Source organism: Onychostoma macrolepis, chromosome 10 (genome assembly GCF_012432095.1).
Source record: "Onychostoma macrolepis isolate SWU-2019 chromosome 10, ASM1243209v1, whole genome shotgun sequence".
Taxonomy (NCBI): domain Eukaryota; kingdom Metazoa; phylum Chordata; class Actinopteri; order Cypriniformes; family Cyprinidae; genus Onychostoma; species Onychostoma macrolepis.
The window spans coordinates 22,559,378-22,584,035 of record NC_081164.1 but is presented as its reverse complement, the minus strand read 5'-3'; the positions used below and the strand labels follow the sequence as shown (position 1 = coordinate 22,584,035).

At 35.9% G+C, this 24,658-nt stretch overlaps 1 protein-coding gene across 5 annotated transcripts; it reads right to left on the bottom strand.

The window, feature by feature from the left end:
- Window positions 1–793: 793 nt before the first annotated feature.
- On the bottom strand, window positions 794–22,168 carry rph3aa (rabphilin 3A homolog (mouse), a). 5 transcript variants are annotated; one of them, XM_058788514.1, is made up of 18 exons: window positions 21,868–22,159; window positions 13,377–13,514; window positions 10,437–10,566; window positions 9,970–10,053; window positions 7,626–7,794; window positions 7,427–7,465; window positions 7,141–7,332; window positions 5,741–5,893; window positions 5,457–5,536; window positions 5,262–5,336; window positions 5,044–5,153; window positions 4,644–4,770; window positions 3,437–3,493; window positions 3,037–3,188; window positions 2,783–2,864; window positions 2,495–2,591; window positions 1,536–1,670; window positions 794–1,436 (listed from the first exon to the last, which is right to left on the bottom strand). In XM_058788514.1, the coding sequence occupies exons 1-17, from the start codon at window positions 22,071–22,073 to the stop codon at window positions 1,537–1,539; spliced, it is 2,025 nt and encodes a 674-aa protein (XP_058644497.1). In that variant the 5' UTR covers window positions 22,074–22,159; the 3' UTR covers window positions 794–1,436; window position 1,536. The 5 variants fall into 5 exon arrangements, with proteins under 5 accessions (XP_058644497.1, XP_058644501.1, XP_058644499.1 ...); XM_058788518.1 differs by adding an exon at window positions 19,244–19,298 and having other exon boundaries at window positions 794–1,670; window positions 21,868–21,909; XM_058788516.1 differs by lacking the exon at window positions 10,437–10,566 and adding an exon at window positions 19,244–19,298 and having other exon boundaries at window positions 794–1,670; window positions 21,868–22,168.
- Window positions 22,169–24,658: the final 2,490 nt, after the last annotated feature.

Genomic DNA, 24,658 nt, shown 5'->3' with positions numbered 1-24,658 from the left:
CATACAGTTACCAGAAGTAGAAAGCTAGACAGGCTATAAACAAACTACACCACCATGAAGCTTCCGACAACTCTGTCTTCATTTAAATTAAATTTTTCCTGAAAGTTTGCGTCGAATAGTTTGTAAGAACGTGATTATAGGAATAAAAGCAGTTTACCGGTTTGGCTTGTAATGTCCTGAAAACCTCTGTAGTCCCATTTAGACACTTGTTAGCAACAGCCTTTCTCATGTCTAGCAAAAGCTTGGAATAAAACTATGGAATAAAACATTCAAATATCTCAAGCATGTGTTCAAGACCACAGATCTTCTTTAAGGCATTTAACCAAATACCCCATTAAAAAGCCCATTGACTTCACGGCAATGAAATCAGTAATCTAAGTTTGAAATTAGTCAAAATTTTTGTGAATCATTTTGGTGCCACTATGATTTCAACATACTTTTCTAAATGAAATAGCTAAACGAAAACACAAACATTTATGTCTAATCAGAAAAAAGCAAAGTAGTGTCATCAACTTGAAGGGAACATTGGGTTAATCTCTTACATAATGATGTAAGTAAACATGATGGCAATAGATGAAAGACCCAGGGGAGTCTAATTCCTCGTCACTGTTCGAAGGTCAAAGCTTTGGGAGTGATTTTAATGACCTTGAAAGATAGTATACTAACATCAGACACAACACCAAAAAGCCAGCCTTCGCATGACACCTCGAACCAGAGACGTATAGAGTTCACCTGATGACCTTTGTTCCAGTTTCCAGAAGGCTACAGAAAAATACATAGGCAGTTCACGTCACTGATTCATAGGCAATAGCTGAGAACACTTTATTAGGTTATAACAACACATGTAAACATGTTACAGAAATAAATTCAAACTTAATGATAATAACGTATAATTAGGGAACACGTCCATGAATTCCATGCACATAACAACAGGACATTTCCATATGTAGTTGATGCAATATTGAACTTCAACAACCTGTCATTTACTGGATATAACTCTAATACTTTTTAAACTTTATATTCACAATTTGTTTTACACACAGTCTCTCTCATCTGTGACATACTGATTGAAACAAACATAAATGAATAGTAGACATATGCAAGGACAGCGTATATATTTCTAATGCCAAACAATGGTGTGTACAATAGCATTTAACATGCTATTTTACTTAAAGAACTGGTTTTACATGAGTAAAGTCCATTTTTCCCCAGTGTCCTTGAGTATATTTGGTTGCAGGGTTTGATGACTAATATATTTGCGTCACATCTGTATTCATGAGGTTTTGTTCTTTAAGGCATTTACTGAGTGAAAAAATATCATACACTGTCTTTTTCCCACCAAAAAACAAAGTAAATGGGTTGTCTAGGTTTTTCTCGGTTGGACCACTAAAGCTCATCACAGGGTTTCAGGAGAGGCAAAGACAAAGGCTTTTTTTCTGAATGAAAAGAAAACATTATCAGCAGTTTGAGCTTGTAAGCAAGATTACTTTTTTGGAAGATGGAACCATATACTGTCATCTTTGGTGATACAACACCTCAGTCATCCGCCTCAACGTTGTTTTGATTCAACAGAACATGCCACCGTTCGATCTTCTTGTCCTTGTTCTTGAGACATTCATACCAGTGCTTCAGACATTCACCTTTAGCTGTGATTCCAAGCTGGCATCCACCTGTGTGGAAAAGACACATGGAAATCTAAAATGAATAGTTCACCTAAAAATGAAAATTTGCTGAAAACGTGTTCACCCTTAGTTTCTTCATCTGAACAGATTTGGAGAAATTTATCATTACAACACTTGCTCACCAATGGATCCTCTGCAGTGAATGGGTGCCGTCACAATAATCCACAAGTAATCCAGTCTATCAATTAACATCTTGTTAAGTGAAAAGCTGCATGTTTGTGAGAAACAAATCCATCATTACAATGTTTTAACAAATTGTCACTTCTAGTTAAAATGCACATAATCCATAATGACACTTCCTCCAGTGGAAAACTCCATTTTGTCCTTTCACATCAAACTCCACCCACACATTTGTTTAGAGCTGTTCTGGACTGTGTTGGCTTGTAAATGGTGCTTGATGTGTGCATATTTATTCCCTGATTCAGACGAGACGACTGGATAGGGCACTTGTATTTTGGCCAGAAGCACAAATTTGAAGTTAAAAACATCTTGATGATGGACTTGTTTCTTACAAACATGAAGCTTTTGTCTTCTCAAGATGTTAATTGATGGACTGGAGTGGTGTGGATTACTTGTGGATTATTGTGATGTTTTTAACAGCTGTTTGGACTCTCATTCTGACGGCACCCATTCACTGCAGAGGATCCACTGGTGAGCAAGTAATGGAATGCTACATTTCTCCAAATCTGTTATGATGAAGAAACAGTCTTTTTTACATCTTTAATGGGTGAGTAAATTGTAGCAAATTTAAATTTTTGGGTGAACTATCATTTTAAATTGACACTTTTTTTGTCATTATATATATTTCTCACCTATGAAATCATTAGATTTCCCCATGTCATAATCCCAGACAGACACATCCAAAGTCTTCTTTGCCAGTTCAGCATGCTTGATTTCATAGCTGAACTCCTGAAATCACATACACACAAAAAGAAAAACCCATGACAGGTCCATTTCATAAGATCTATGCCAAAAAAAAAAAACTTCCTTTCATTATAGTGTCAGAGCGTATTAAAGCACTGTCATGGTGTTACGCCAGTGTCGAGCATGTCAAGACGCTCACTGCCGGTCATATCGCCAGAGACAGAAAGAAAGAGTACCTCATTAAACTCAGGGTTAAGGGTCTTCTTCTTGATCTGAGTTTTATACTTCGCTTTCTTTCCCATGTCGGGCTTCAAGTAACTGCAAAACAGCATGAAAATTCAGAGACACAAAAGCACACAGCATGTTAAATAAGCCTAATGACTGTCACAAAGCAATTTCACCAAGCAAATGATTCTTCTTCCAGAGAACATTTTAATTACACTTTGAGAAGTGCTTTTTGCTGCTTTTTATTAGACTGTTGTATACTTGCATCTTTACAAAGGGGTCAGAATAGCCATTCGAGTCCATTGCTGCCAGATGAACACATCGAACTACACCCACAATCAGACGACCCTGCTGGCTGTTGTAGGTGAGAGAAATCAGGATACGTCCCCTCTCCTCTGCCTCTTCATCGTCCTTCAACTGAAAAAAAGCCACACAAAAGATGAGTAAACCCATATATCTCACTAATTAACAGATCAATCATTAGCTGAACCATTTAACCAATGTGACTTATAATGTACACAGGTGTACAGATGCAGTTCAACAAGGAGAAACGGAGGTTAAATGCCTGACTCGGCAGCTACCAGCTACTATGCTTTCTTGGGAATACTTCAGTGTTGTAAGTATTTCATTTCATATTTAATTCTAAAAATGTATGGTGCAGTTACCTCCTCCTCATAGAGCGCCATGCCACGAGATGCACCTGCGCCAGCAGTACGTCTCACCTGCGTACCAGGTGTTAAACACAGTCTTTTTACTACACTGCAAAGTCAAATTGGGTCATTCCTACAGTTTGGTGGATTTTATGTCCCCATGAAACAATACTGCATATTTCACATGAAATGGTAATCATCTTTCATGCCACATGGTTTTCCATACATAGATGTTTATTAACATATTAACACAAATTCATAATGATTATCTAAAAATAATTACTTTTTTTTTTTTAAGCATTTGACAAACAAATTCCCATGTTTTCAACTTCATATTGAAATAAAGGTAACGTATTTGTAAATTAGCCATTTTAAATATTATTTTAAATATTAGTATATACATTTACTTGTTCTCTTTGAGAACTCACCAATAGATCCTCTGCAGTGAATGGGTGCCGTCAGAATGAGAGTCCAAACATCTGATAAAAACATCACAATAATCCACAAGTAATCCACACAACTGCAGTCCATCAATTAATGTCATGTTTGTATGAATCAAATCCATCATTACAACATTTTAACGTCAAATCGTCGCTTCTTGCCAAAATATGAGTGCATAATCCATAATAATGCTTCCTCCAGTGAAAAAGTCCATCCCCTATTGTCCTCTCACTTCAAAATCCACCAACATATTTGTTTCAGAACTGTTTTAGACTTGTAAATGGTGCTTGATCTGTGGCAGATTTCATTCCTGATTTAGACGAGACAACTTTTTCTTTGAAGAAAGTGATATTATGGATAGAGGACTCATAATTTAGCCAGAAGCAATGTTTTGAAGACTGAAGTGGTGTGGATTACTTGTAGATTATTGTGATGTTTTTATCAGCTGTTTGGACTCTCATTCTGATGGCACCCATTCACTGCAGAGGATCCACTGGTGAATAAACAGACTCATGGGCTTCTTGAGCTTAAAGCATTGAAGCATTAAAACACATGTTGCATTGACAAATTGTCAATAGGACAAATTTCCTATACCAAATGTAAAATATTTGGTTAGGATTATTAGGATATACTACATTTTCTCACTATAAGACTAAAAAATAAATGAAATTTTAAAGATTTTTTCGACAAACCTGCTTAGCCCAGAATTTACCCTCAACTGTATGAATGACCCCATTACAGTAAATTTCTACAAAACGGTTTACTGTCCCCTTCATCTTACCGGAATCACTCTCTCAAGACACACACTGAAGGTCTTCTTCTGGTTCAGCTTCAGTTTTTTCAAGACCACCCGCGTCTCGCCGATAAACTCATTATGGCCGAACTTGTCCTCATCACTGACAGAAAGCCTGCCAGGGAACAATGCGGATGCTGACCCTTTCCACTCTGGGAAATGTCACGGCTTTAATTAAGTCCACTGCAAACTATTCTAACTGAACACATCAGTGAGGCTTTCCAAGAATCTTTATGTTGCAAATGCAATGGAAGAAAATGCAACAATCAGCTCATTCCATCATGCAAATGACTGAGGAAGGAGAATTGTAAACAATTAGCGTTATGTTGCTCATTCACATTTACCTCTGAAAGCTTCAGAGCATTAAATACAGTAAAGCTTGTTTTACCTGAGAGTCTTTTTCTGCATGTCTTCATTAGTGATGCCATGATAAACAAGGGTCTCGTTCCACACGGGGTTCAAGGTGGTACGAATCGTCTTTGTTCTTAGCTTGTTAGACTGAGAGATTGACAAAATATCATGCATTCATCACGTTCTGTGACAATTTCTACAACAACTTGTACAGCTGTTGTTACCATTAGCAAGATTTCTTTTAAAGATCACTACCTTACTGGCTCCTGGAAGCAAGTGCAATTTCACATAAGGATCAGCCAAGCCATTGGAGTCCATGGGCTTGAGACCCTTCACCAAAAATGGAAAAATCGCATGATTAGCAGGTCTACATGATCCTTCAGAAACTTTTTTTCCAGTGCAGAAATAGATTGCATCGAAACTGCCTGTTCTAGGGAAGAAAGACAATACCTTTGCTTTGATTATATTGCAGTGCAGTTCGTTTTTCTCCTCCTCATAGAGCAGACTGAACTCCAACATGCCCAGAGTGGCTGGAAAGTGGACAACATTGCGTGAAAGTCATGAAAAAAAGCTGACACCAAAGAATAACAGTCTCACTTCAACGTCGTCTCAAGCGCACGTCTGCTGATTTTACGCAATCTGTGATGCAAGACTTGCACGGTAAACCATTTTGTTCTGTGTGGTTCCCATGGGGTACAAACATGTCCATATGTCAGTGTAAATTAGCATCTTACTGGCATCGTCAGAGTCATAGCTGTTGGCGTCCTCTTCATCCTCTGCGGTGGGGGGTGGTGGCTGGCGTGAAGCGGGAACGCTGTTGGCAGCTGGCAAACGTGCGTCGGTCTGCATAGCAGGTGGTGCCCTGGCCTCCGGTCGACTCATAGGATCTGGAAAACGTACCGAGAGACATGCACTTATCGGTGAAGCAAAATTTGTGCAGTTGCTACATTGTTACAGTCAAAACAATTAAGAAAGGAAACACCGTAACCACTGGGTTAAGCATCCAGATCGATAACTCCAGAAGCATCAACCAACTGTAAGAAGTCATTTAGCTGATGCTTTTAACCAAAGCAATCTGCAGTGCGCTTATTATAGGTTCAGTCCCACTGGAGCAATCTGAGGTTAAGCATCTTCATCACGGGCACAATGGCGACAAATTAAAACCTTGTGGGATTTAAACCTACAACATTTTGTTTACCAGCCCAGGAGCTGATGTCCACAGAATGATCCTAAATGTGAATGCAAGTCACTTTCTGAAATGTGCACAAAAAAAAAGTTCCTTTATAAATCACAGTCCATCTTAAATTTAAATGCAAACAAGTACATCAACTCCACCTAATGAATTAGTTTCAGTGACACATCGCAAAGCAGTTGCTCATTTGCACATATAATGCATATTGTGATTTTCAATTTATCTTCACATTTTAAGAGACAAAGTTGTGTGCGTGTGTTTGTTTTATATGTATATATATTTAATTTGATATAATTTTATATAATTTTGCCTTTTTATCTTGTTTTTCCAAGAAAATCATATTTTATAAATATTGCATTAATTTCAGTGACGTGATTATCACCAAGCAGTTGTTTATTTGCACATAAAATAATATTAAAGGGATTGTTTGGCCAAAAATGTACATTTTTCTCATTTTCTCACCTTCCACTTATTCCAAACCTGTATGAGTTTCCATTTCTGCTGAACACAATACATATTTAATATATATTTCGAAGAATGTTGTTAACCAACATTTGATGGTAGCCATTGATTTCCATGTTTGTTTGTTTTTTCATAATATGAAGATTATTTTTTGCATGAACTATTCCATTTATTTCAAGTAACAATTTTTTTTGTCTTTTTTTTTTAGATTTTGTTTTGTTTAACAATAATAACCCTGAATGTGTTGTAACTTGCAACCAAAAGTGGTCTTAGTTATTGCCTTTATAAATACCGATTTGCTCCTCAGTTCTAACAAAGAATGAAATCCATGGAATTTAGGATCATATCCGATCATATGTGCATTTTATTAACAAGGCCCCTGAACCACAGTGCAATGGAAGGACACAGACACTTTTATAATATTCCCATTCCTGAATCATTACTGCCTATGCTATGTGAATATTACATGAATTCTCTCACCTTTTTTCGACGCTGGAGGTTTGGAGCTCATCACCGGTACTTCTCTCTTCGCCACAGGTGAGTACGTTTGTCCTTCCACAGCGGCGTTGGACTGAATTGTGCTCCTGCTCATAGACTGTCTACCTCTGTCTTCTTCTAGGGCTCTTTGGGATATGACAGAATGCTCGTCCCGTTTAGGGGGCATCGTTTCTGCTGAGCACGGGAGAAAATGGGAAAATGATACTGCAATCGTAAGCCTCATTTCCTCCTAGCGATATTAAGTGTTATTGAAATGCAGGACACTTACCAGATATCTGCTGCTCTCTGCCGGTGACCTGCATGCTCTCTGCATGGAAATATAGCAGTTTCTTTGAACCATGAATTATGAAAACAGTACAATAAATTACCCATGCCTAGTGCGAATACATTAAAAAACTGCATGGTACTGAGAATTTGTAATTAGGAATTTTTCCAGTGCAAAGCAATACTGAAACTATAGACCTTACCTCCATTTTTTGGCCGTGAAGATACTGAAGACTCTCGATTGGTTGGTGGATTGGTTGAAGTTGGTGCACTGGTGGTTCTGAGCTCTCTATTATTAGAGATCGGTAAAGGAGCGGGTAAAATCTGTTGTGGTAAACCTTTGAAAAACCAGGCACCAGACCGCTTCAGCATCTTTGGGAAAGAATAAATGATCATTTGGCAACTTCGATGTAGTTTTAGCGCATTGATTTATTCTAATTCACCACTAATAACATACATCTGTGCTCAGTTTAGCAAACTCTTGCTTGTGCAAGTGAATTGTAAGACTCTGCTAAACTAATTTTGGCCTAAAACAGACTACAGCCAAAGGCGGAAATGTAAATTTCATTTAAGCATCAGCCTTTTTTCAGATTTGTTTCTCCTTTTTTGCTGTTCCACTTTGCAAGCTCCAAGTAATTTGATACACTTTAAAGTTACAAAGAAATGTTCAAACCCAATTGAATCTTAGGAGATAAAATATATGTAACGACATAAGTTAGAATTCATAGACTAGGAAAAATAGGATGGATTGTTTATGCTACCCACGTAATTGAAAAAACAATTCTGCATTACATAAGTTTCTATGTTTTCTTTTACAGCACCTGTGAATCTCATCTCAGCCAATTACCATCCAAACAAGCATCAGCTGGGAGCTGGAATGGCTGGAATATGAAAATGCAGGAAGTCAGTTCTGCCCTGGTGTTATGAAGTAAAATGTCAGCGACTCAATGGATTAAACGCAAATGGGATTCGGGCTTCATGATCTTGTTGCATTAAAGAGAGTCACATCTCCTGCTGCTACTGACCCCGTCTGACAAGGAAACTAACCGTGACTTACATCGTCAAAAGGATGAATCATCTTATCACAGTCAAAGTGTCTTTGAAAGTTAGAGGTGCTGAACTATCCTATCTATTTATATCTCTGAGTTACACACAGAATAATTATTCTGTGAAGCCAGTAGAATATTATTTATAGAGCATTTTTTAGGTGTTGATTTAAAATTGTTGTAGAAATGGATTTGTTTAATCAGACATGCACATCGCTGGATAAGCATTGCAACGACTGCTCAGCCGTCAAAACATGATCTCATCAATGCCAGGTAAATGCAGATTTACATTAACAAGCACTTTTTGAAAGCACACCATTTTCGGGATATAAACCTCTGCAAAACAAATGTTTTAACATGGGGGATTCACAATACAGTTATTTACCTCGTTATCACATTTAAGGAATAATTCACTCAAACAGGAAATTCTGTCATTAAATCAAATTCTGTTCCAAACAGATATTTTGATTTTTGATTCAAAACAGTGCACCACTTTTGGTTAAAACACACCAGCATTATCTTTAAATAAAACAAAAACTTTTTTTTTTTAAGTTTCCGTTACTTGAAATTACATTTTAATTCAATTAAAAATGATAATTTTTTCATCATTTACTCACTTTACTCACTCTCAAGTTGTTCCAAACCTGTATGAATTTCATTCAGGTGTTGAACACGAAAGAAGATATTTTGAAGAATGTTGGTACCAAAGAATGTACCATAATATAAAAAAAATACTATGGAAGTCAATGGCTACTGCCAACTGTTTGGTTACCCACATTCATCAAAATATCTTAATATATTATAAATATTCTTTTGTGTTCAGCAGAAGAAAAACTAATATAGTTTTGGGACAAGTGAAGGGTAAGTAAATGATGACAAAATTTCATTTTATTTCAGCAAGTTGCCAAGGAAACATTTCTTATTTTCCTTCAGTTTAAGTTCTAAAATAGCTAAATAAATTAAAACTAATAAATGAAAAAAAAAGAAAACAGTTACCAACGCCAAAAAAATATATAATTAAAACTTCATAAATACAACAAACATATTAAATCTAATAAAAATAACAAAACGCAACAAACTTGCTAAAACTTCAACTTTAAAAGTGGAAACATAAAAAATAACAATTTACAAAAACTATAATAGTAAATCAATAATATATAAAATAACACTGTGTCAATGTCACCAAACTTGATACAACATGTCTAAAGGCAATTTGAGATTTAAGCTGCAGAGTTGCAGAAATAAATGACTTAAATTTGTTACAAAGCTTCATTTGAATTCAGAAGAATTGGACTTCAGCACACATGGTCTACTTTAATGATGCTTTTATGGTGCTTTTTGGAGCTTGAAATTCATGGTCACAGTGACCTCATTGTTTGAAACAGATGAGCTCAAAAATCTTCCCTTTGTGTGGAAAGAACAGCAAAATTGTGACAATTTTAGGTTTTGGCTGAATTATCATTGCTCTAAAACAACATTCATATGCCTCAGTGCATCTCACCTCTTTGTGCTCACTGCAGATTTTGCACAGCCATATTGGACTGGAACGACTGACACTTTGAACGCCACACTTAGTGCACATGTTCTGTGGGGGTGAAACACAAAAAGGCCTCAGGAGGCTGCGCAGGTGTAAACGCACTCAGACGGCATTAAGTTCCATCACTGCTGAAAAACAGCCCACAGACTAAACATCCCCTCCGGGATCAATAAAAAATCTATTGACCTTTGTGTCAGGCGTCACAAAAGACAAGCATATGCATTCCGTGTCATTATTTTTGATTGTGCAGACTGATTGACATCCCTCTTAAATGCACACGTGGCTCAGTAATGGGCAGGGCATAATAAAGATAAGTGCATATCGCTCATTCATTTCTGCTTGGTTATTTTTGGACAATCGTTATTGGAAGACGTGCTCAGCGTGCATTAGATAATTGCATGACTTCGAAGGCTCGGCGAATGCACGTCTACCTTTTTGCACTCGGCGCACACGACTGCGCTGACGCCCGCCAGGCCGAACTGCTGGCCGCAGAGTAAACAACGCGAGTCGCCGTCACCGCAGGCCGTCCGCTTCATGCTGTCCAGGCGATTCACCAGACGCCTGCGGGACGAGAAACGACAAAGTATAACGTCAGCACACTTCCACCCCTCCTCCAAGTGGTTATCGTAATGTATTGATGTAAAGATCTGTGAGTTAAGACGTTTTGCAAGCAAAGTGCTGAGAAAGAGAGAGAGAGAATGAGAAAGGAGGCAGTTCTTGTCTAGTTAGCACTATTAATTTCTTGCAGTACATTCCTCGGCTGACTCTTTGCTTGTAAAAAAGCTTAAGCACACCCGTCTTCTCAATCACTTGGACAGATGTGCTTGGGCCGAATTGCTCTGCGGAATGAGGAGAAACTGTGAACTGATGCTTTTGGGGTCTCAGGTGTTGGTCAATATTGCCTTTGCTACAAAAGCTACTGAGTCCAGTCCTGTGTGCGATAATGTGACAGCATATGTGACCCTGCGGATAATTTGTATAAAAACCAGTTTGGTCACCAAGTGGAAGACAAGAGTGTTTTTATTTTTGCTTCAAGTGTCAAGTCACATTTATTTATATAATACAGATTTTCAAAAGCAGAGTTTCAAAGCAGCTTTGCATTAATAAACAGGGAACTAACAGTATTAATGTTATAAAATTCAGTAATTATGAAATGACGTCAATTTTAGCTGTAAAGCAGCTCTACAGAGGTCATTATTCAACTCCATTTAGTGCAATGTTTAATCAATTCGGTTCAATAACTGCAGACATTGCAAAGTTAGTGTCATTATTCAGCTCAATTCAGTTAAAATTTTGTTCTCATCTGATTGTGTCAGTGTATTATTATTATTACTGAATATGAATCCCCCATCAACTTTCCAGGTGTTTCTTCTAAAATTCCAAATGAGGAACAAAAATGATACAATTGTTGACATACAATAGGATTACGGAGGTAAAAATAAATCATGTGGACAACAAAACCAAACAAGCAAGAAGCTTCAGGCTTCAAACATTTGGTCTCTGTTTGATCGTATTACTCTTTGAAACAGATATTTGGGACAATTTATCTTGGACTAAGGAATATTTCATTGCACAGACATTAATGGACTTAATGGAGTTCTCAATTATGATTTCCTTTACCAAAAGTATCAACTTCATCTCAAATGTTTCCCTTAAATCGCCTTATAAGGAATAAAAATGGACACAAATGAGCCAATTATTAAGGTAGAGAGGTTAAAAAAAATCATGGATAGCGTAAAACAAATGCCAGTCAGCAAAGTCTCCATTTGATCTCTATTTAATTTTACTGCCATCTACAACAGACAACTAATCACAATCTTATTTGTGATTAGTTTTCTTTGTGATTAATTTTCTTTCCTATTAACACAGTAGGAGATACCTTTTCTCTTGTTTGGTGGGTGTGTCAAAAATGTCAGCAGCAACATGTATAAACCACGCGGTATTAAAGAGACAGCTCGCACAATGGGTCCAAGTAAAGTCGTTTACAAATGTGTCCGCTACAGCTGGGTATACGCAGCAATTGACGATAGAAGACATGTTTGTTATGCATATTTTTCAGTATTAAATGCGTATTTATACCGATTTCATCAGGCTATGAAAATTCTTCAAAAAGAACACAAAGAATGGCCTTCTCAGCTGCCATAGTTGCAACTCTTGCGTCATCAGAACAGGGTGTTCAACGCACCACCGTTTCCATTTAAAAAATGTTTTGCACTGTTTTGTCGTGGCTGAACGCAGCCCAGGTGTCTGTGCATTCCCTCTGTCATTGGTTTGCTTTCGTCAGTTCAGATTTTTCTCATGCGCTCATTCGCTAAGCTGACTAGCCAGTCGGAGTTCTCTTTCTCGTCGTCAAGCTCCATCACCAATTTGACATGCAGAATTGGCTGAAAATGACTGACGGCATCCGACTAGAGGCAAAAGACTAAAGCCGACCGATGCTCAAAATCCACACATCGACATATCCTGACAGCCGACCGTCTGCGTGGTGTGTCCCAGGCTTTACTGAGATCTCTTCTGAAACTTGTACGGGGATCATTCTCCATTTAAAGTATAAATCCACTTCCAGAATAAAAATTTTCTGATAATTTACTCACCCCCGTGTCATCCAAGATGTTCATGTCTTTCTTTCTTCAGTCGCAATCGCATCGCCGAGCATTTGTGGTTAAAAAGTGTATAAATATAATTTTTTGTAAGAAAATGACCGATCGTTTTGCTAGATAAGACCCTTATTCCTCGGTTGGGATTGTGTAGAGCCCTTTGAAGCTGCACTGAAACTGCATTTTTGACCTTGAAATCATTGGCCACCATTAAAGTCCACTATACGGGGAAAAAAAAAATCCTGGAATGTTTTCCTCAAAAAACGTAATTTCTTTGCGATTGAAGAAAGAAAGTCATGAACATCTTGGATAACACGGGGGTGAGTAAATTTTCAGGAAATTTTTATTCTGGATGTGGACTTCTCCTTTAATCTCATTGACGTCTTTGAGTCTAGGTGTAAATTGAGCTGAATAATGACACTGTTCTCTTCTGTAGAGCTGCTATTTAGCTGAACTGAATTTTTTTTTCATAATGGATGGATTTTGCAAACATTGACAGTTATTGAACTGAACTGTATCAACAATGAACTAACTTGAACTAAAAAAAAAAAAAGAGTGTCTTTTTTAGAGCTACTTTAGCCTATACAGCAGAATTTGAATATCTCATATTTAAATAAGTTTACATTATTGATTTTGTTAATTTTCCTGTTTATTACTATGAATCTGCATTGAAACAATCTGTATTGTATAAAGTGCAACAGAAATAAAGGTGACTTGACTTAGAGATTTCTTTCAGGAGCAGAACAAAAACACGACTTCAAGTCAACGTCTCACCCTATCCTCTCTTGCTCCATAGCCTCCATCATCTTGGCTCTCGCCAGCACGCTGTTGATCATTTCCTTCTCCTCGTCCGTCAGCTCCTCGATTCCAGCGGCGGACTCCATCTGTCTGCCGTACATCTCGCTGCCCGTCCTAAAGCACACAAGCACAATAGTCAATTACGCCCAGTGCGTAGCCAAACACATCTGCAGTGCCGAATGCTTAAATATACCACCAAAAACTCCCAGCGGCCCCATCTGTCCATATTATTACCCAATCACAATCAACCAACAGAGGAGATTTCAGAGGAACACTGTGCTGCGCATACGGACACGCATCGGTCAGGAAATAATTTTCAAAGGTAGAGCTATTACAACAGCTGTTTTGTGCTTTATCTCCAGCGAAAGTGAAATCTGCTCGGTGCCTTTTGACATTACAGCATGTCATATCATTAATGAGTCAATGCATCGCTCTTTCCGGCGTGTTGGGCAAATTCTATTCCATCCCCACAGAGACGCTCGAACCGCTGATTGAAAATGTCGAGGTGACGGAGGACATGACTGATTGCCATCTGGGGCTGAAAAGAAGAGGAGGAGGACACGGAGACCGAGTAAAGGGGAAATAGAGGGAGAGTGATGATCAGAAATTACATCACACTCTCACCAGCGCTGTCACTATTCATCTCATCAGCCGTTTCCATAGAAAGCGCTTCTATCATGTATGAAACACACGTTTTTAAGGGCCTGCCGGATCTTCAAAGGCTCCACTGAAACGTGCATCAAAATTCAAATATGTTTGCATTATCTGCTTGAAAACCCAGCTTGGTTTTATATGAAAATGCTGACGCCGACAAAAACGTCAGCCTTGCACTTAAATGTAAATGCTTGCAACTCTAAACTAAGCTATATACAAATAATATTCAATGCAGACAGAGATACGCATTTATGGAACGATAAAGGGAGGCATTTTGCTCTACAGCTTAACCAGTACTTACAGGGTTTCCACAGGTTTTGAAGGTAAATTTCATTCTTTTAAAGGTCAGAAAAATGACCTTTTCAAAAGAGAAAAACGTTTTCACAGATAGTTCATTTTAAGCATAAAGACACTTAATTTTGTTACAGTTCTAAGAAATCAGTCTTCATGTCCACACCTTCCTTCTCAAGTAAATGTGTCTTGATTTAAGGATGTTTAGATGTTTGTATTGGAAAACAAGACAAAAATACTGAGGAAGATATTCATTTTTGCAATGCATGCAACATTTAAGGCCACGATTTTATGAATTTAAGACTTTCGGCTCTGATTTAAGACCTTTTTAAGGCTCTAATTTGTGGAAGGGTGAATTAAGACCCCCCCCCGCCCAAACCCTTTGTCACAGACTACAATAGATCAAGAGCCGGTCCACGTCTTATTGGTAAGGTCAGTTGTTGGGCACAGTGCATCAATGTGCCCTAAATGTCATTTTCTATGCTGGGACATTCAGGACATTGATTGCATTATTGCATTAATGGCTAAAGCAAATTCAATATCACTGAGCCATGAAATCCAGACAGTTGCATAAAAACCAGGCACTGCTGTTGAAATCTTTGGGTGACTTTGATGCAAATACACTAAATCTTCTTACATGATTCTAAACAGTCTTTAAAAAAACAGCTTGATGCTATACGAGAATTTAGTAAAACATCTATATTTTGGTGCTTTAAAGAACCCAGAAATCACTGATCTGAAGCACCTACACTCTTCAAAATAAATGTTCTTTATTGGAATCAGTGGCTCCATGAAGAACATTTATCATCCATGGAATCTTTTCATCCCACAAAAGGAACTTTATTGTAGAAAAAGGTTCTTTAGATCACTGAAATGTTCTTCACACTAAAAAAAATGGGAACTAAAAATAGTTCTTCTAAGGCATGACTATGAAAATGGAATCTTTATTTTTAAGAGTGTATAACAAAACATCAAGAACATTTATAATTTTCAAATAACTATATACGCTTTTAAAAGGTTAAAGCTTCTATTTTGGCATTGATGATTCCATTAAGAGCATTTAAGATCCATGGAATGTTTCCACTGGACAAAAGGTTCTCAATAGTTGAAAAAGGTTGTTTACATTTTTAAAAAGTTCTTCACGCATATAAAAATAGTTCTTTCTTTTAACTTAAAGATTCTTTGGGGAACCAAAAATGGCTGTTCTATGGCATCATGGTTCTATGACACCCTTTTCAAAGTGTTATTTGTAAGACTGAAATAACATGAACATTTAATCAACCATATACAATCTTAAAAATAAAGGTTCCAATGAAAAGGGAACCATCTTCTTCATGGAATCATTGATGCCAATAAAGAACCTTATTTTTAAGATGGCAAAGAACATTTAAATCATATAAAGAACCTTTTTGTGCAATGGAAAGGTTAAGAATGTTGAAGGTTCTTCATGGAACCATCAATGCAAATAAACAACCTTTATTTTTAAGAGTGAAGCGGTTCGTTGAGGGACCTAAAAAACATTTTTCCACTAAAGAACTTTTTGTCCAATGGAAAGGTTTCACAGATATTAAATGTTCTTCATGGAACCATCAATGGCAATAAAGAACCCGTGCAGCATAAGTAGAGGATTCATTGAGGAACCTAAGGTGCTGCAAAGAACCACTGAAGAACTACAAGCCAACAGAGCTTCATTAGCAAACTGATTTCACATATTAAAACCTAAATGCCACATCATTGCGCTCTGGAACCAGATGAGGCATTTGGCACATGATATGGTTTGATCAGCGATGTCAGCACGCCTGGATTTGGCAAACGCCGCTTCTTTTCCACACCTTTCAGAGGTTGCCAACATCCCTGCCCACATTCACAATCTATAACCTCAGCTGTTCCAGCACGGCTGATATTATTACCTATAATACACTCTAGTGAGCTCTTGTGCTGTGATTTATATACGCCTTGGGGCTTGTAGACCCCCAACCACCGGCAAAAACACCTGCTCTCCTCCACCCCTGCTCCATTTGTTCACAAACCAGCCAGAACCTTCCAGAATACAGTATTTAAATAGATCAGGTAGGTAATCTCACTTCAAGCAGAATGCAGGTTAATGAGATGTGGGATAACGAGATGCAAGGATTAATTGGGGCAGTTATTTGTCGAGTAGGTGGTAAACAGAGAGATGTGCTGCTGTAAACTCATTAAAGCACGGCCTTTACACAAACACGTCAGTGTTATCATATCAAAGACGAATTAGTGGACCAAAAGAAGTTTTACACATGGTTCGCGTAGATGCTTAATCACGTAAAGTGCTGTCGTTTGCGTCTTTTGTAATTTGGACACATTGTGTGTATATTTGCAAACCCTGATCCTGTTCAAAATTATTTGCTCTCCCTCATGTTGCTAATTATTTGCCTACCCTCATGTTGCTCCAGAGTTGTTCCTGAACAAATCTATTGTTCCGGTAAAATAGGATTTCCTAATTTTTTTATCAGCCAAAACCATTAAACATAAAATATTTACATGGAAGTGCCCACCGAAATTTTAAGTTAATTATTTCAATAATTTAATGACACATTTGCATGTTAATTTCTTTGATAGCGAATAATAATAAATTATTATAATGCTATTAGTAGAAGTGCTTTAACTTTTATTTTTTAAATTAAAAAATAAAAGACAGAAACATATTACGGTTATAAATTACAGTTACCATTGCAAATTATTAAAAAGTACCAAAAAAGTTGAAAAAATTTGTAATTAGAAAGAAAATATGGTTCTAAGCTATATCGCAATTATCATGCAGCCACCCTATTTATTTTTTTAATTTTACAATCTTTACATACAGTATCGCTAAAGCAGCATTTCTTATTTTCATTTGCTTTAAACTGAAGTACTGAAAAACTAAAACTATAATTAAAACTGAATTAAATCTGTATATACACATTTAAAAAATATTAAACTATAATAGTATATCAAAAACACTTAAATAACACTGCTGGCTGGCAGGTTTCATTCTTGTAGTGCGCACTTGGCATTAAGCTCCAGACACATTAAGCCGTGTTACTCATAAGGGAGATGAGCATTCATATCCAACTTGAATTTCCACCCACTTCGCCAAATCATTTCTCATTTGTCATCTCTTTGCTTTCAATAAAATGGCCAAAAAAACTTATTTACAAAATGTATATTGATTCTTCTGTGAACATATCCAATAAATCAGGTGTTAGGAAGCTTTCATAACAGGAAAGCAAAGGCGCGCTCAGCAAGCGGCTCCGGAATACAGCGATGCCAGGTTTGCCTCGCCGCGCTGCCAAGAGAAAAACCCATGTCACTTGGAATTCATCAGCAGCTGCCGAGCACGAGAAGCATCACTAGCCCACGGAAACACTCCACAAATTGAAGTGAAGTAAAAAGAAACCGAGGCGTTTTAGCTCCACAATGCAACGTGCTCCTCGAAGGGGTTTTACAGCACATGTGCAAGTGTGTGTCTGTGTGCATGTCAACTGCAAAAAGCCCAACGACCTGGAAAAATGGATTTGAACAAAGCCAAAAAAACAGGGAACAGAGGTGATAAGACAGATCTAACTTTAGGAGGACAAAAAAGGAAGGCTACAGTATGTCAATTATTTCAATGCATATTGTGCATACACGCCACTTAACCCTATAAATCCTACTGTATCATATTTGATATGCAAATTTCTAAGTCCTTTAACGTGAGCAAAATTTTGCTGTACAAAACTTCTGTAGCCTGGTAGATAGTTCACTTCTTTTTAGCTAGTAAAAGGCCTTTTAGAAGTATAACTGTGAAAACATCCACCTTCAGCTAGCGACTTTTTGCTGTGAAATCTGTTTTTTATAAAGTAAATGTGAGAATAACTTTGATATTGTTAGTAATATTCCAAGATGAACACTTACTGACTGAAGCAACTTTGGTTTACGTGATTATTATTATTTTTTTGTGTTCATGTTCAAATGCTTGCCTCTAATCACGCTTTTGAGTAAGGTTTATTTGTTCATCTCTCAATAATCATTGTATTGCATTGCATTACAAGCAATTAAATATAATCTTACTAAGATACTGGGAGATAGAGTCTTACTGGGAGATATAGAGTGACGACTGACATTTATATAATTTTATGTAAGCTATACTGTTATAAAGATCTCACTGATTAATTACACACTGTAAGAATTTCATTGTTCTTTATGGTCATTTAAATATCCACAACTGCGCAAATTTTTGCTCATTTGGGTCTCAGAATAAAACAAAGGTGTTTTTCCCTCCTTTAAGTTTTTTTTTTTTTAATATGTATTTAAAGGTTCAATAAGCTGTTTCATATCAAATAATTGGATTCCTCCAACTACTATTTCATATGTCAGGCTTTACAGGGTCAATGCTTGATTTATAAAAGCATTTAATACATACTCTTCAGCAAGACAAGGAGGATGGTGGTTGAATGGGACATTTCTGATGCCGTCACCGAAAGTGCATGCATAAAATTTTAAAAAGCCTTGATACACTGTATCTGACCTACTTAACGTATTCCTGTAACAAACACTTGGCCGTTTCTCTTCTCACAGAATGCACACTAACACAACATCAGCATCAGCACACACAAGATCATCCACCTACTCTAGACGTCAAGAGCTTCACTGGTAAGAAGCGGCTTACCGGCTTACTGAGAACCCCAACAAGTTTATCCCTTTACCACCATTTTGATGAGTCTCCCTTTGAGTTAACGGATGCAGAACAGTGTTAAATCCATGGCTGCGTGGCACGATGGAGATGCAGAGCTGACTGTGGACTGTCAAACAGGGTTACCCTTATTTTTCATCCCTTTGAACAGCCAATGAATTCTATGGGGGAGATATTTTCCATGCAGCCCTCAGAAAAGTGAGCGATGTACCTCAAGGTTTGGTTTTGGGCCATTTGCAGTTGTGATTAGAGAGGAAGAGGAGAACCTAAATGTAAAAAAAAAAAATCAAAATGGGCCCTTTTTACCTTCTTAATACATGTTTCTGGTCTTATTGTGAATAATTTAGAGATGTACTAAAATATTTAGGCCTGCAGTTAAGATTTATGTATTTGAATTGCAAAAATATTATAACATTTCCATCCATTTGGATTACACAGTTTTAACAAGCTAATGATGAAAACTTAATGTGACGCATATTTGTCCGTCATACATAGATGGAACAGGTCAGATTCTGTAATAGTACTAATAAACAATGGAATTTAAATAAGTAATAACCAGGTTTATATATTTAGCATCAATAAATCCAATTAGTTTCAATCTCATACATTTTAGCCATGTTCATACTATTAACTGAATTAATCATTGTTTTCCCAATGAATGTGATTTTATGATTTAAATAAAATCTAAATATATGCAAATACATATAAATAATAATAATACCACCAGAAACCACTTTTCACAGTCTAATCAATTCCTGATTGGCAAAACCAGCTCTTGCCCTAAATTTATTTCTGGTTGAATAACCTGTTTGTCACATTATGGAAGGAAAACACTGCAAATACCAATTCATGCTAACATGTTCTGACAATACAATGCACAGGAGCTTTGTACTCAGGTGTGTGATGCCCTGGCCATCTGTCTGCAGTAGGAATGCACACAGCTGCTTCTTAAGAATTTCATTAATGCTATAGCCCACCACATCTCTTATATGGTGAAGGTGGCGTCCAGAGAGGGTTTACCAAAGCCTTCACCTTACCACTGAGAGAAAACAACAGCTGAAAGAAAACAAGATCTAGATGCCAAAAATGATGCATCACTATTACTGCAAAAAAAAAATTATTTTCCACCAAACATGGGCATTATTAACACTATAAAGTCTACTGTATCATATATGATATGCAAATATGTAAAAGGTCTTTTAGTATAATTATAACATCCATCACGTGTCTTTTTTGCTGTAAAATCATTACTGATTTTTATAAAGTAAACTTAAGAATAACTTTGATATTGTTAGTAATATTTCAAGATGAACACTTTGTTTACTTGATTTTCATACATTTTTAGGAATATTGTGTTCAAATGTGAGTCTCAAATATGATCAATAGGCTTTTGAGTAAGGTTTATTTGTTCATCTCTCAATTGTAAATGTATCGCATTGCATTATATGCTCTGATCATAAAATTAAGAAATATCTTACTAAGACATTATTGAAGATATAGAGTGACAACTGATATTGATATCATTTTATGTAAGCATCTGCTATACTGTTATAAACATTTCAATGAGTTACATTACGAGCATCAGAATTTCATCTCACTTTTTGTTCATATAATTATCAGCATCTGCACCAAATTGCATATTTTTGCTAAGTTTGGGCCTCTGAATAAAACAGATGTTTTTTCCTCTATATTCTCACTATATCACACTATTATGAGCCATTAATGCCTGATGTATCAAATATGATGCTCAACAACAAAAAAAAAAGCACTTTTTAAAAAAAAAATATATTTTTTGAATTTTTGTCTAAAGGTCCAATACACTGTTCCATTTAAAATTAAATGATTTTTTTAGACTATTGTTTCATATGTGTCAGGCTTCACAGGGTTAATACTTACTACTAGTGTTCAGTTTAACTGTAGAGTACATTTAATTTTCAGCATCCTGTCTTGAGGAAGTAGAAGCTACCATTAAGTCTTGTAAAGTGTCAACAGCCATGCTCTATAAGCTTTGTATTTTCAGATCCGATAGCTGAGAGCAAAGACAGCCACTAATCGCACACGCAGCCAGTCAAGCGTTGAGGAATTAGAGAAAGATCTGAGCTGAAAGAATGCTGGAGTTTAGACTATGACTACAAGAAACCTGGATGGGACGTAATCGTGACCTATTCTTCATTGACTGACTTTGCTTTTCTATGATCTAAAATGTTGCAAAGCTTTGAAATGCAAAAGGTTTATTTTTAAATTCCAAAACTTGTAGATGTGTCTGTCAAGCAACATTTATTGCCTCTGAATGCCGCCAGATCCCCGTCTCGCACACAAAAGCACGGCCCAGAGAGAAAAGACTCAACTTCCCATTACATAACGCACACTCATTAGCAGCCTTTTGAGATGTTGTTCAAAAGCCCTCAGAGCTGTTCACAACTATTTGATGAGCTGTCTCATTCAAAGCTAAGCAGATTTCAATCTATGCAACTAAAACCCAATGAAATTCTTGTGAAACTTAATGCGCAGAAAGACAGAAAGTCACGCCAGCAGACCAAACTCCACCAAAGAAGAGTGGCACAAACTCAAGATCAATTCCAGTCACGCCAAATTAATTGCACAACATGCACAAATGTCTCTGCCATCTGTGTTGCTTTCTTTTTGCAATGCATATGTCTAATAATAGAGCTGCTTCCATGACCAGTCCAAGATTTTACAGACATGCAGAACAATCATAAAGCACCTCCTGACCCAATGCATTCACCTAAATGCTTGAAATGCAAGGCTTCTGAGCACATATAATCATTCGATATCAGCTTTGTTGCAAGCTGTCAGTGATGTGAAGTCACTCACCGCTCTCCTCCTGCGCTCAGCAGCAGCAGCAGCACAAATGAAGATGTGCGTCTCTCCCTCTCTTTCTCCTCCACAGTGATGCAGGAATGATGCTTTAATACTGTCTTTAGGGAGAAGAAAAGCCAAACCCCCACCCCCTCCTGTCTGACCGAGCCGCACTGCCATCCAATGAGAAAGAAACAGCACAATTCATTTACACTGCACATACCTGATGAAGATGATGATGATTCAATTATTTTTTATATCCACCCCTCTGCCTGACTTTTCTTCCTATAGGCTTGTATATTATAACTCATTTTGCATTACTGCTGTTATTTGTACACACGCATATAGCAACAATCTGTTATATGCATCTTGTTTCCCAGTTTGGTTTTCTCACATGAGCTCTCTTCTTTTACTAATCACCGTCTTTTACCACGGCTCATTACTTTTAAAAGGTCACAATCGCCTCTGTGCGAGTGAAATGACCAATTATGCTGTAATTTGTTAGAATTAGAAATACTGAGCAAAATTACAGTCGTCAGTGACCGTGTGCCCTCATGTGAATGTACTGCCCCCTTGTGATTGTTCTTGAAGCAAATGACCTTAGAATTACAGACAAATAATGTCAGAAAGCACACAATAAAATAAAAACATCCATAAGTTGTTACTGTTAACTACAACTAACACAAACCTTTTTCATTCATTGAAATAAAGTTAAAATAACATATAATCTAAATATTAGATTAATAACTGAAAAAGTGGAAGTTGTACTAAAATTATTAGAACTCAAACTGAAATAAAAATTTACCTAAATAACATTAAAGAACAAAACTAACAAAAATACCTAAGAGAGCAAATTAAAATTACAAAACACAATTCTTAAAATATTACTAAAATTAAAATGAATAAAAAAAACTATAATAATAATAATAATAATAAACTATAATAATAGTGATATTATAAATGCTAAGAAAAATAACAAAAGCACATTAAAAAATTTTTACCAAATTGAAAAAGGAAAATATAATATTAATACTTAATATAAATATAAATAAATGACAAAAGCTCCATTAAAAAATTACTAAAACTAAAATAATAACTATAATGCGAGAAATGCACTAAACCTAAATACAAAAAAAAAAAAAAAAAATGAAATTAAAATGGAAAAATAAATAAATAAACTAATTTCGGTGTTATTTTATTAACATTTTTATAATTTTCTTTTATACTTTCTTTTCATACATGTGTTTATATAGCTTTTGTTCATTTTTATTTTAATACATCAAGTTAAACTAAATTAAAATGAGAAATGTTGAAAATTAGCTGAAATTGTATACTTTCTTTCAATTAACGTTTATTTTATTTCACATATACTGAAAGTGTGATCATTTGTGACTGTAACTTGCCTGCTGCTGTTAAAAAACATGCCCATCATGGTTCGGGTTCCTCTCGACATGACATTGCAACACTCTGTAACACTTTCATTCAGGCGCTGATCTCAGGTCAGAGATCCTGCTGTACAGGGGTCAAGTGAAATGAAAGTGGAAGATGAGAGTGAGCAGAATGAGAAAATGCTTCACATGAATCAAAGGCATCTCAAGAGACACATGAGAGAGTTAACAGCCTCACATCGCTGAGCAGCAGCAGAAAGAAGACACGGACTGAACAAGAGCGACAGAGTGATCTGCCTTCTGTCTGACTCTTCAATACTGCTCTTCCTAATTCTTATTTACATGTTTAGTACTGTTTTTTAACTACTTAAATTTTTTTTAAATAATTAATTGAAATTATAACCAAAAGATAAATAAATTAAATCTAAAAAGCAATATTAAAACAAAAACACACAACTAGTTCAACAAAATAAAATGAAAACAGAAAATATAAAAATAACAGCTAATTCAAAAAAATAAATACTATAATAGTATATAAAAAAATACTAAAATAAAATATATTTTGTCTTGTTATTTTCCATAATTGCATTGTTATTTTACTAATTTCTTTGTTAATAGTTCACCTGAAGTCTTTGTCAGTACACACAGGCTATACAATTATTTGAACTAAAACTGGTAGAACTAAAACGTACAAATACAAAAAATACAAATGGGCCTAAGTGTAAGCTAAATAGAAATGTATACATATTTTTTAAATAATCAAAAAAAAAAAAGACAAAAGCATGTCATTAAATTATTAATATATTCAATTAAAATGAAAACTGAAAATATAAAAAAACAAAAGCGAATTCAAAACATTAATAAATCCAGTAATAGTATATAAATAATGATAAAACAACACAAAATTCATTTGGTCTTATTTTCCATAATTTCACCGTTATTTATTATTTACTATTACGTTACTATTTTTGTTGTTTGTAGTTCACCTGAAAAGTATTTAGAAAACTGATAACTGGTAGTACTAAAACTGAAATTCAAATAAATTAAAGCTAATTAGAAATACTAAAAAAAAAAAAAATGATAAAAAGACAAAAATTACTAAAATCAACGAATTAAAATGAAAACCAAAAATATGAAAATAGAAGCTAAATCATACTATTAATAAATTCTATAATAGTATGTAAATAGTACTAAAATAAGACAGAATTAAAAATAATAAAATTATATATATATATATACACACACACACACACACACACACATATATATATATATATATATATATATATATACACATACATATGTGTGTGTATATATATATATATACACACACACACACACACGATATATATATATGTGTGTGTGTGTGTGTGTGTATGAAGCGCACACAAACACTTTTCCATTATTATTTGAATGTG

What these genes read in the sequence shown, in the direction of transcription:
- rph3aa (XM_058788514.1), bottom strand. Translation starts at nt 22,073, where the DNA reads ATGTGCAGTGTAAATGAATTGTGCTGTTTCTTTCTCATTGGATGGCAG. An exon ending in TCTGACCCCTTTGTAAAGAT is followed by an intron (nt 2,865 to 3,036) that starts GCAAGTATACAA and finishes GCTGTTTTGCAG; the next exon opens with TTACTTGAAGCCCGACATGG. An exon ending in GAAATCTAATGATTTCATAG is followed by an intron (nt 1,671 to 2,494) that starts GTGAGAAATATA and finishes TTTTCCACACAG; the next exon opens with GTGGATGCCAGCTTGGAATC.